We start from the raw sequence: 12,175 nt of genomic DNA on the forward strand, positions 1-12,175 counted from the left end.
AGATAGTCCTTGCCCTCAAAAAGCTTACAATGTAACAGGTGAGACTATGCAAGCAACAATGTACAAACAAGACGTAAGAAAAATAGTAAATAACTTAGGAAGGGAAGGCACTACAATGAGGATGAGGTGGGGAAGACTTCCAGTAAAAGATGGGATCTTAGACATGTAAAAAGATGTTTGGTCCTGGAGGTGATAAGGAGCCCCTGGAGTTGAGAGAAACCTTTTGGGCAACAAAAAAGAGACAGGAGCCAGAAGGGTCCTCATAGCTCATCTAGTACAATTTCCTGATTTGCCAAGGCCCAGTAAATGGAGAAGCACTCTGAGCCTCAGGATTCCTGGGCCAGGTGCTCCCTCCCTGATGTGGGTGTGAAGGCTACAAAGAGAGACTGTTTCAGCTCCTCTACAGAATGAAGGATCTTCCAGGATGAGGGGATTCCCTCCTTGTTATCCATCACCCCTCCTCCCGGCTCTGCCTCTCCCCCAAATTCTCTCTCAGGCTCTTTTCTCTTCCCTTCCCATTCTCTCTCCACCTCCCTTCTAACCTCCTCTCACACCAAGGTCGACTTCACTCCTGGGGTTTTGCTTTTTCCCAATCCCCTCTATCCCTTTCCCTGTTCTCAACCCCCACCATTCTCCCAGAGTGGAAGAGAGAGGTCCACAGAGTCAGGGCTTTCTCAGTTATTATGCACTCCTCTAGGCTCCTGGGACAGCCTTGGAAGTCCTGTGATAGACCCTGCCCCTCTGGGGGGTGGGGAGTGGAAAGGGGGCAGCATGTAGCACCACAGCTCTGCAGAGGAGGCAGGAACCACCAGAGAAGCACAGAAAGCAGAATTAATCAGGCACACCCAGCCTGGGGCCTCTTCACTACAAGGGGAGGAGACTAGCATCTTCCTGCAGGTCCTCAAGAAGTGTGGCTTGTGTACCAGCAATGGGGCAATGGGGGATAATGAGGGGCTGGGTTTGAAATCTTAGCCATGTGGACCCTTGGACAAGTCATTACTCTTCCGGGGTCTCAGACTCCTTATCTGTAAATGGGGGCGGAGAGGACAGGCAGGGTGAGGCACAGACCAGATGATAGCTAAGGTCCTTTTCAGCTCAGAACACATCAGCATTCAAAGACTAGGATACATCATGTGTGAGGTGGAACAAGCCAGAGGCCAAAGAGGAAGGTCCACCAAGCCCTCATTTATTTCCCTAGTGAGGGAGGTGAGAAGGGGAGGCCCAGGAAGGAATTACCTAATGCCATGATTCGGTTCAAGCCAGAGCCAGACAGACCTCCCTTCTAAACCTTCAGCAGGGGCCCATCAATACCGTATTTACTGCATAATCGTTGCACCCTGGGGTGTTTTTTGTTTTGGCAAAAAACTGGTTTCTAGCCTTTCATCGAGTATTGGTCGCAGGGCAGAATTCTGTTCGTCACACCAAGCAGCAACATATTCACCAGTGGCATATGGATAAGCCACGAGCCTAGAATTCTCAGCCCAGGCGCACTGTCAGTATATTTCTGAAAGCTGATTTGCATGGTTTGTTTAGAGCACTGCAGTATTAACGGGGGTTTTTTTGTCCAGTGGGCGGGGCAGTAAGTAGGTCACTTGAAAACTGCCATCTTCACAATTCTAATGTATATTCTCGCATATTCCCTGCATCCTAATCTTGCACCAAAGACAGTTAAGTAACAAATGATTTTCAAGTAACACCAGCACAATTTTTAAAAGCTTTACATAATGGTCACATACCCCAAATTTTCCCCTAAACTCTGTGGTGATTATGCCGTGAGGCACTGAGGCTGCCAGGTGGCACAGTGGGGAGAGTGCTGGGTCTGGAGTCAGGGAGACCTGAGTTCAAATTCAGCCTCAGCCATTTACTAGCTCTGTGAGCCTGAGTGACTTCACCTCTGTCTCAGTTTCCTGAACTGCAAAACGGAGATAAACAAGCCCTCAGTCCCAAAGGAGGTTCAAATGACAGTGTTTGTAAAGTGCTTAGCATAAGCCCTGGCACTTAATAAACGCTTGCTTTCTTCCTAGCATTCAAGGCTCTCTCCAATCGGCTCTGAACCCCCATTTTCAGCTCTATTTCCGACTCTCCGGCTATTCCTTGACTCCATGCTCCACCTTCCTCCTCCCTCCACTCAAAGGAGCTGCTCCCTAGGCTGGTGCTGTCCCCCCTCATCTCCACCTCCCAGGAACTTTGTCCACTTTCAAAGACTTGCCTTGAGAACTGCGGGGGGATGCTGCTTTCCCCCATCATTCATACAGTGGTCAGCATGCTCTATCTCACTCCTCAAACTTTGCTCATCTGTGTACATATTGTTTTGTCTTTCTAACCCCAGGCAGGGCCTGGCCCCAAATCCCCAACAGCCTCTAACAAAATGCTGCCACAGTCAAGTCATCTGGGAGAGGCTCCAGCACTGGCACAGCCACTGTGGGTCCTGAGGCAAGTCCCTCCCCAGCTCCTGAAAACAAAGGCCACTTGGACTGCAGGATCTCTGCCCTGCCCTTCAGCCCCAGGGGGCTGCGCCAGGCTCCCAAGGAAGCAACCCCTGGGGCCGGGCGGGGGGGGGGGGGGGGGGGGGGGGGGGGGGGCCCTCCCTCCATGGCCTACAGGCCCTGGCTCTTGACAGCCTCTGCTTGGTGTGGGGCAGGTGAGCTGGACCAGGGCCAGGGCCACGTGGCGTCTGCTCCCAGCTCTGCAGCAATTAGGGGCATGGGACACAGGATGCTGGCTTCCTACTCTGCCAAATATGGGTGCTGGGCTCCATCTCAGAAGGCACTTCCAGCTGGGACACTGTCTTCTATATTCTCTAGGCACTCTCCCAACTCTAATGATGGAAAATGTGGTCAAGTCTATGACAAAGACTGGGGTCAGCTGATCCAGGAGCCAGCCCCTCCACCCCCGTGGAGATAAGAGATGCTTCAGGAAAGTATCCTGCAGGGCCTGAGAAGGCACAGGCAGCAGCCAGTGCCAGGAGGGCAGAATCGTTAGGTGGTCAAAAGGACAAAGGGATGGCTATAAAAATCATCATTATCTCGCAGGAGCTTTCTCCTTAGCCTGATATCACTCCCTCAGGGATTAGGAATCTTGGTGGATGGTTTTACCTCTGGAGCACAAGCCAGCCCCCACCCTCAACCAGGGGCAGGAGTTTGCCCAGAGGCTCTGAGCCTGCCCTTGCCTAGGCCTTTCAGGGACTCTGGCCGGCTGTTGAACGAGGCCAGCCTCTTTGCCCTGTCCCTTCTGCCTCAGCTCACTGTTTCAGTCTTCTGTCACATGCCTCCCTCCCTCATGCTCTGTGCCTCCTGGCTTCCTTCAGGTGCCAACTAAAACCACCTGTTCTGTAGGAATCCTCACCCAATCCCCCTTAATTCCAGAGCCTCTCTCCAATTCATCCTGTCTACAGCTTGTCTGGACTTGGCTGTTTGCATGTCGCCTTCCCCATCACACTGGGAGCTCCTCCAGAGCAGGGCCTGGCTTCTGTCTCTTTGTGTTCCCAGGGCTTAGCATAGGGCCTGGCACACAGTAGGTGCTGAACAAATGCTGACTGGCTGGTTTCCAGTCTTCTACTTTGTCTCTTGTCTCTGCTCCTTATCCCCTGTCCTAAAACATTCTCCCTACCATAATCTGATGACATCCTGCCTGTGGTGTCTCCTCCTCCCAGAAGCCATCCTGGAGAAGGCTTCCTGGACTCTTCAGCTCAATCACAGGATTAAAACTGAAAGACTCCCTAAGCCCTCTGATCTAATTTCATTTTATTTCTTTAAATTACTTTTTTTAATTCAATTTTATTTTCAGCTCCAAATTCTCTCCTTAGACCTCCCTTTCCCATCCACTGAAAACGCAAGGAAAAACAAAACCTGTTAAAAACATTTAATCAAGTGAAACAAATTCCTATGTTAGCCATGTCTGAAGAAGAGGAAGAGGAAGGAGAAAGACGAGGAAGAAAGTGAAGGGAGGAGAAGGAGAGGAAGGAAGGAAAAGTAAGGAGAAGGAAGAAGGAAAAAAGGAGGAGGAAGGAGGAGGAGGAAAAAAGAAAGTAAGATAAACATGTTTCAGTCTGCACTGTAGGCACCCGTCCCTGTGCCAGGAGGGGGTGGCATGTTTCAGCCTGGGTCCTCTGGAATTGTGGATCAGCTACTCAGTCTTTGAAAGTTGTTAGTCTTTACAGTACTATTGGGATGCAGTGAATTGTTCCCTTCCCTCTGCGTCGTTTCATACATTTCTCCCAAGGTTTCTATAACACCATTCCCCTCATCTTTTCTTACATCCACCACTTGTTCAGCCCCTGCCCAATTGACGGGCAACCCCCTGCCCTAAGTTTCTAATTCTTTGCCTCCATGAAAAGAGATGCTGTCAATACTCTTGGACATGTGGGTACTTGACCTATTTCTTTCATCTCTCTGGGGTACAGACAGTAGAGATACTGCTCGGCCAAAGGGCATGCACAGATTAGGAGCTCTTGGGGCATAGCTCCAAACTGCTTTCCAGAATGGCTGGCCCAGTTCACAGCTGTACCAACAATGCATTAATTTACCTGTTTTCCCACATCTCCTTCAACATGTCATTTCCCTTTTGTCCACTCTGCCGACCTGAGGGGCGCAAATTGGTTTCTCAGAGTTGTTTAAATTTGTATTTCTCTGATTAGGGGTGATTTAGTCTTTTTTTCCTACATGCCTATTAATAGCTTGGATTTCTATCCAAGAGGTGGTACAGTGGGTAGAGCACTTGGCCTAGAGCCAAGATGACCTGAGTTCAAATCCAGCCTTGGACATTTGCTAGCAAGTCACTTAATCTTATCGCTGTTTGCCTCAGTTTCCTCAACTGCAAAATGAGAACAATAAAAGCACCTACCCCACAGGGTTGTTGTGAGGATCAGGTGAGATAGTATTTATAAAGTACCTGGAACATAATAGGCACCACATAAATTACTATTCCCTTCCATTCCCCTCCCATCTTCCATGTGAAAAATGACTATATCCTTTGACCATTTGTCAACTGGGGAATTTCTCTTACTCTGACAAGTCTGAATCAGTTTCTTATACATCTTAGAAATGACCCTTTTAACAGAAAAACTTGTTGCAAAGATCCCCCCCACCCCCATTTCTTGCTTCTCTTCTAATTTAGCTGCATGGATTTTGTGCAAAAACTTTTTAATTTTATGAGATCCAAATGATCTACTTCACCTATGACCCTCTCTATCTCTTGTCTGGTCATGAACTCCTCCCCTACCCATAGATATAAGAGGCAATCTCTTCCATGCTCCACTAATTTGCTTGGGATGTCACCCTTTACATCTAAATCATGTACAGGTACATCACTGTGAACTGGCCCAGCCATTCTGGAAATCTTGGGCTACCCTGAGGGATGCTGCTCTAGACCCAGTTTCTGCCAGACGACTTTCCATTTTCCCAGCAGTTTTTGTCCAAAGTGAGTTCCTGTCTCCCTGGGTTTCTCAAATGCTCAGTTACTGAGCTCATTCACTTCTGCATCTTGTGTATCTAACCTCTCCATTTTTTATCCTCCACCAAATTATCTTGATGACTACAGCTTTGCAGTAGTTTGGTCAAGTGTGAGATCTGGTACTGCCAGGCCCCTTCCTTCCCATTTTTTTTTTTTTTTACAAAACATCCCCTGATATTCTTGACCTTTTGTTCGTCTGGAAGAATTCTATTATTTTTTTCTAGCTCTAATAAAGTAATCTTTTACTTTATGAAGTAAAATAACCTTATAGTTTGATACATTACTATATGATTTACACATATAACTACAGTTTTTTTATATGTATATATTACATAGTTTGGTATGTCACTGAATAAATACATTAATTTAGGAAGCATTATCATTTCAGGGCAGCTAGGTGGGTGGTACAGTGGAGAGAGTACCAGGCCCAGAGTCAGGAAGACTCACCTTCCTGAGTTCAAATCTAGCCTCAGACACCTACTGTGTGATGCTGGGAAAGTCACTTAACTCAGTTTGCTTCAGCTTCCTCATCTGTAAAATGAGCTGGAGAAGGAAATGACAAATCACCCTAGTATCTCTGCCAAGAAAACCCCAAATGGGGTCACAAAGAGTTGGACACCACTGAAATGAATGAACGACAATTGTCATTTTTATTATATTGGCTTGGCCTGTTCATGAGCAATTAATATTTCTCCAATTGTTTAGATCTGTCTTTATTTAGGTAGTGTTTTGTAATTGTGTTCACACAGTGCCTGTGTATGTCTTGGCAGGTAGATTTCTAAGTATTTTGTACTGTCTGTAGTTATTTTAAATGGGATTTCTCTTTCTAGCTTTTCCTGCTGGGTTTTGTTAGCACTATAAAGAAATGTTGATGATTTGTGTGGATTTATTTTATATCTTGCAATTCTGCTAGTAGTTAATTGCTCTAATTAGCTTTTTTTGTTGACTTTCTAAGTAAACCATCATGTCATCTGCAAAAGGTGATACTCCTGTCTCCTCTTTACCTATGCTTATTCCTGAAATTCCCTTTTTTTCCCCTCGTCTTACGGCTAGACCTAGCATTCCTAGTACAAAACTGAACAGTAACAGTGATAATGGGGATGGGAAGAAAGGGGGAAGGGGATGAGTATTTATATAGTGTCTACTATATTTCAGGCACTTTACAAACATTCTCTTATTTGATCAGCTCAACAACCCTGAGGTAGGTGCTGTTTGTTATCTCCATTTTGCAGCGGAGGAAACTGAAGTAAAAAGATTAAGTCATTTGCTCAAAGTGTCTGTGGCTGGATTTGAACTCAGGTCTTCCTGACTCCTGGCCCAGCTCTATCCACCAGGCCACCTAGCAGCCACTTTGCTTCAATCTTACTGGAAAGCCCTGTTACAGATAAGTGTGGCCACTGGTTTTAGATAAATACTACTTAGGGTTTTAAGGAAAGTTCCATTTAGTCCTCTGCTTACTAGTGTGTTTTAACAGGAATAGGTGTTGTATTTTATCAAAAGCTTTCTCTGCGTCTCTTAGAGATAATCATGGTTGTTGTTGTTACTGACATGGTCAATTACACTGACAGTTTTCCTAATATTGAACCATCTCACCTTCCTGGTATAAATCCAGCCTGGCCACAGTAAATGATCTTTGTGACGAATTGCTGTTGTCTCCTGGTTACTAGTTGAAATTGTGCATCAGTGTTTATGAAGGATATTGGTCTATAGTCTTCTTTCTCTATTTTGATTCCCTAGTTTAGTATCAAGACCATATTTTCATCATAGGAGGAATTCAATAGGACTCTTGCTTTCCTTACTGTTTCAAAGAGTTTATGTTTTATTAGAATTCTTTAAATGTCTGGTAAAATTTGCTTGGAAATCTATCTGGTCCTGGGGTTTTTCCAAAGAATTCATTTATGGTTTGTCCAGTTTCTTTTTTTAAGATAGGCCCAATGCCCTAGAGGAAATGAAGCCCAGGCTCTCAAAGGTAGTGCTACAGAATTCCAACCAAGGTCCTGTGACTCCAAACCTGGCATCCTTCCCACAGCCCCATTCTTCCCAAGCCTCCCCATCCCCCTTTTTGGTTCCATTATAGATTTCTGACATTCAAATTCACATTTCGTTTATTTTAGGAGTCTTCTCCTCACTACTATACAGCAATACCCTTATAGGCAGAATCCAGCCTCGGTCTCCCACAGGGTCCAAGACAGAAGCCAAGGCCTTTCCTAAAAGCTTGGTGAATGAATGTCCTAGGTAGAAAAGAGGCCTCAGGGCTGCAAACCCAGCCCCAGGCCCTCAACGACTGGTAATGTACACCCTATTATACATCTTGTGAGGGAAGGGGCTGGGGCCTTGTAGTAAGGCTGGTCCAGGGAGGCCAAGAGGGGGAATCAGGTTGCCACCAACCCATGTTCCTCCTCCTTTACCTCAAGACAACACCTGTTACCCAGAGACGTTGGTTCTCCTTGGCCTCCCAGCCCTTTCCATCTTGAGAGCCAGCTGCCAATTCTGGCTTTACTGTTAAAACTGCCACCAGACCTTAGTCAAGTCAGTTCCCCTCTCTGAGCCTGCTTCCTATTCTGTAAAATGAAGGTGGACTAAATCACATGCAGCTCTGACAACCTACATTCTAAAGCTCTTTTCAGTCCCAATGTGCTATCATTTACAGACTCCTTTCAGCTCTAACCTTCATGACTCCAGAAGCCCTCTGTCTTGGGGAACCAAAGAGGAAAGTGTGACTGGGCTCCCAACTCCCATACACCTGGCGTGCAGGCATTTCATCTCGAGGTCACACATCTGCTCATTCTACAGAACAGGAAGCTACAGCCCAGAGAGGGGTAGAAACTAGCCCAAGGTCACTCGGGGTCAGGGACCAAAGTGGAATTCGAATCCTGGACTTCTGTGGCCCAGGCTAGAAGCATAAAGGGCTGTTTATTTTTTCCTTCAGGCCTGAGAAAAGCAAGTGTCGATGAGGGGGCTGGAGGTTCCTGAAGGGGAACAGACTGTCAAACATGACTCATGTTGTCTTCAGACCAAAAGGAGAAGGACGTGAGCAGTCACATGAGGGGCTTAAAAACCCAGTCCTCCAGGCACTGAGCCAGATGAGGCCGTCAGTATGCAAGGAAGGGAGTTTGAAAAAGCTGGATGGCTGACACCTGGTGCCAAAGAGGAAGATATCTAAGTTTCCATCCGTCCAGGCCACTGGTTTCCTTGTCCAAGGGTCACATCAATCAATCGGCCAGCATTTGTTAAGGTCCTACTGTGTGCCAGGCACAAGGGTACAAAGACAAAACATGAAACCACCCCCTATATTCTAATGGCTGAGACAAGCACATCTATGAATCAGAATACGCTAACCACAAATATAAGGTGAAAACACACACACACACACAGCAATTAAATCCAAAGTAGTTTGGGAGGGAGGACACCGGCAGTGGGGGGGATCAGGAAAAGCCTCACACAGAAGTCATGGAAATGGGGTATTGGTTCAAGGGGCAGAGCAAGGGCCGGAGATGGGGAGGTGGCTCTGTGGGTTCAGGCCCTTACAGTTCTCGAGCCCCAGAGTGCAGTCCAGCTCCAGGCTCCCTGCCTCTTTTCCTTTAGGAGCTTGCTGGCGGCCTCTAGTGCACTGGGTGGTAAAGCCCTGATCTCGAGTTCCAGAGGAGCTCAGACATTGTCTTTTCCAAGAGCACTGTTTGCTCTCAAAGTGTGCATTCTATGACAAACCATGGAGCTGGTTTTGATCAAACCAACCACTCTGAAATGTCATCCCACCACTTAAAGCTGCCTGGCTGACTTCGGAGGCACACTAGGTCTCACCCCCACCCCCAACATAGTCTATTGACAAGATGACTTCTTCAACAGGCATCATTCAACCCCCACCCAGTTTCATCTTCCACAAACTGAGGGAGAGAAACAATATCATGTCTCAGACTTGTTCTTGCTTGGACGGCCCTTGGAGGCTCCAGCAGGCCCAAAGGAGGGGAGCAGGTGGGGGAATCCTCTCCTGTCATAGCCCTGTGGTATCACATGCTCTGGATGATCACACGCTCCTTGCCTCCTCTCACTCACCTGGACAAACCAACAATGCTGTCCCCCCTGGAGAATGCTGAAGTCTAGCCTCGGCTACCCTGCTTCTAGGTGCCATTAGGATCTACAGGCCAGTCCTGTGAGGCAGTCATCATGCACTTATTAAATGCCCGCTAAGAGCCAAGCACCTGTCCTCAAGGAACTGTCTGGCCTCTGGACACTGGATCAAATTCTTGGAGACCAGACCTCGGCCTGGATAGGACGGCCATGGGTTTTGTGGGGGCTTACTCCCCGTCTGGGCCTCAGGGCCTTGGCCAGAAGGAGAATCCATGTGGCCTCTCTTGAGGGAAATGGAATCCTGCCTAGAAAGCTCTGCTGGTAACCCAGGCAAGCCCAGTAGGGAACATACAGCAGGAAGGGCCATGGTAGAGAGGGTGCTGGGGGGGGGGGGGTGCAGGGCTGGAGGCACTGAGGCCAACAGGGTTACGGAGGAGGAGAAAGCAATGTGCATTCCACCTCCACTCTTCCTTCCACCACCTTCTTTGACTTCAGGGACCCCTTTAGCTCCTGAACATGACCCAAGTTTGCTAGACTTTAGGTGCTTTGACAACTGTGTCATCCCACCCCACCCCTTGATCGCCTGGCCCCCTCCTCCCTTCCTAGTCTTCTCCCACCTTACTCTCCACCCCATCCTCTTCCATCCAGGGAGATGGCCCCCTGGAGGCTTCCCTCATCTCTCTGACTGCCCCTTCCCCAGGCCTGGGATGCTCCCTCTCTCCTTCCTCCCTGGCTTTCTCTATGGTCCATCTTCTGCAGGAAGCCTTCCCCAACCTCTTCATCCCAGTGCCCTCCCTCCGCTAATTATCTCCTATTTATCTCCTATCTAGCTTGTTTGCCCATTAGAGTATAAGCCCCATGAAGGCAGAGACTATCTTTTACCTTTTTTCATATACCCAGCACTTAGCACAGTTCTCGGCACACAGAAAGCACTTAATAAACACTTACTGGCTGACCGAGTTCCCGAGTTCCCTCCCCATCTCCGTGTTTGGGTGTCTTAATCATATATTTGTAGGCCCAGCTCAAGTGACACATCTCCAGCCAAACCACCTTTGGTTGCTAGAGCTGGAAGGGCTCCCTCCATGTCTGCTGCATGGCCCCCCCACCCTGGCGCTGCTCTCAGCCACAGCTATTTTTCCTTCCCACAAGTGGGGAGACCGCCCCCCCCAGCTTTCTCCTGGGGCCCCACTCCAATGACCTGCATTCTCCCCCCTCCCCTTCCCCAGGAGCCCCAAGATCAAACATGCTTCCCATAAGCAGCACAGTTTTGCTTCTCCCTGCCCAACCTCAAGATTACACTTTTCCTTGGTTCCCTCCCTATGGCCATCCCAAGCTCCCCCCCTTCTCCATCTGGGGGCACTGGGAGGCGGGGAGTTGAAGGCCATTTCTACCCGTGGATGTGGCCAGTCATTGAAGCTCACCTGCACTACTGACCCTCATGTCCCCCAACAATCATCTACATGAACACCACCACCACCTCTGGAGGGCCCCAAACCCGGCAGAGGCCTCTCTCCTCCCCTTAGCAGCCCCTCCACCATGCTCCTGAAGAACATGCCCTAAGGGCTTCCCAGCTTCCCCCCAACCTGCCCCAAAGACTCAACACTCCATTTTCCTTCCCAGGTACAGCCTCCCCAAAGCTGTTTCTCTATGATCCCGCCCTCCCAGGAGCAACCAACTTTTGGAGACCCGCCCCTAGTTTGGAGTAACTTTCAGCTCCTCAAGGTTTTTCTAATAGGTAACTGACTCCTGCCCTCCACTGGCCTACCCCCAGGACACAGCCCCATTACCAGGGACCAAAACCCCAAGACCCACTTTCTCCCCTCCCCCAGGCCACAGTTCCACAGTTCCAGGACCAACCCACTTTTTTCCACCAAACTCCCCCCAAAGACCAACCCCCCCAAAAAACTTCCTCCTCTTCCGAGGTGCCCACCAAGCTCCCCCAAACCACTTTCATTCTCTCCTCCAGCACTACCTCCTTTACAATGTCCCTCAGAACGAACCAACTTCTCTCTCAACTATGGGGGCTACTTCCTTCAGCATAGCCCCCCCCAACTCAAAAACTCCTCTTCGTAGCCTTCCCCATCCTCCAGGATGTCGGCGGGGGCCACCCCAAGAGCCACTTTGCCTCGTCTGCCCCGCCAACTCCCTCTCCTGCTATGGCTTCTCAGGACTAACCTCTTGACCAGCCCCCTCCTCCTCCTATGGGTCCCTTCTCCAGGCTGCCCTCAGGAACTGATTACACTGTCTGTTTTCCTCCTCCTCCAGGCTGCCCTCCGGGACTGACCACCATGTGTCCCCTTCTCCTCCAGGCTTCCCTCCGGGACTGACCACAGCGTCTGTCCCCCTCTTCCTCCAGGCTGCCCCCTCCCTTCCCCGGCCGTGGGTACCGTGTCTCCAGGGGTCCTTGGGCTCCACGGCTCCGGACACTATGTCCTCGTCCGAGGGGAAAGTGACGCGTTTGGCGGCGGCCTTGAGCCCGGCGGCTGCGGCGTCTCCAGCGCCGGCCGGGGCCTGCTCCGGGGCCGGGGCCGACGCCTCCTCCAGGGCCGGGCCCAGCGCGGCGCCAGCGGCCTCAGCGCCCGCGGGCACGCCCGCCATGGCCAGCACGGGCTCGGCTCGGGCTCAGCGGGGCCCCGGGCCCAGCCCCCGCCGGCCC

The 12,175-nt window shown here is 49.6% G+C and overlaps 1 protein-coding gene across 1 annotated transcript in view; it reads right to left on the reverse strand.

The window, feature by feature from the left end:
- The window catches only part of PPP1R37 (protein phosphatase 1 regulatory subunit 37), a 37,456-nt gene extending 25,338 nt beyond the window's left edge, over positions 1-12,118 (reverse strand). Inside the window, exon 1 of the mRNA XM_036747295.1 lies at positions 11,907-12,118. Within this exon, the coding sequence (XP_036603190.1) occupies positions 11,907-12,117 (211 nt within the window). The 5' untranslated portion in view covers position 12,118. The remainder of the gene's footprint in view (positions 1-11,906) is intronic.
- Positions 12,119-12,175: the final 57 nt, after the last annotated feature.

Source organism: Trichosurus vulpecula, chromosome 2, assembly GCF_011100635.1.
Source record: "Trichosurus vulpecula isolate mTriVul1 chromosome 2, mTriVul1.pri, whole genome shotgun sequence".
Classification (NCBI taxonomy): Eukaryota; Metazoa; Chordata; class Mammalia; order Diprotodontia; family Phalangeridae; genus Trichosurus; species Trichosurus vulpecula.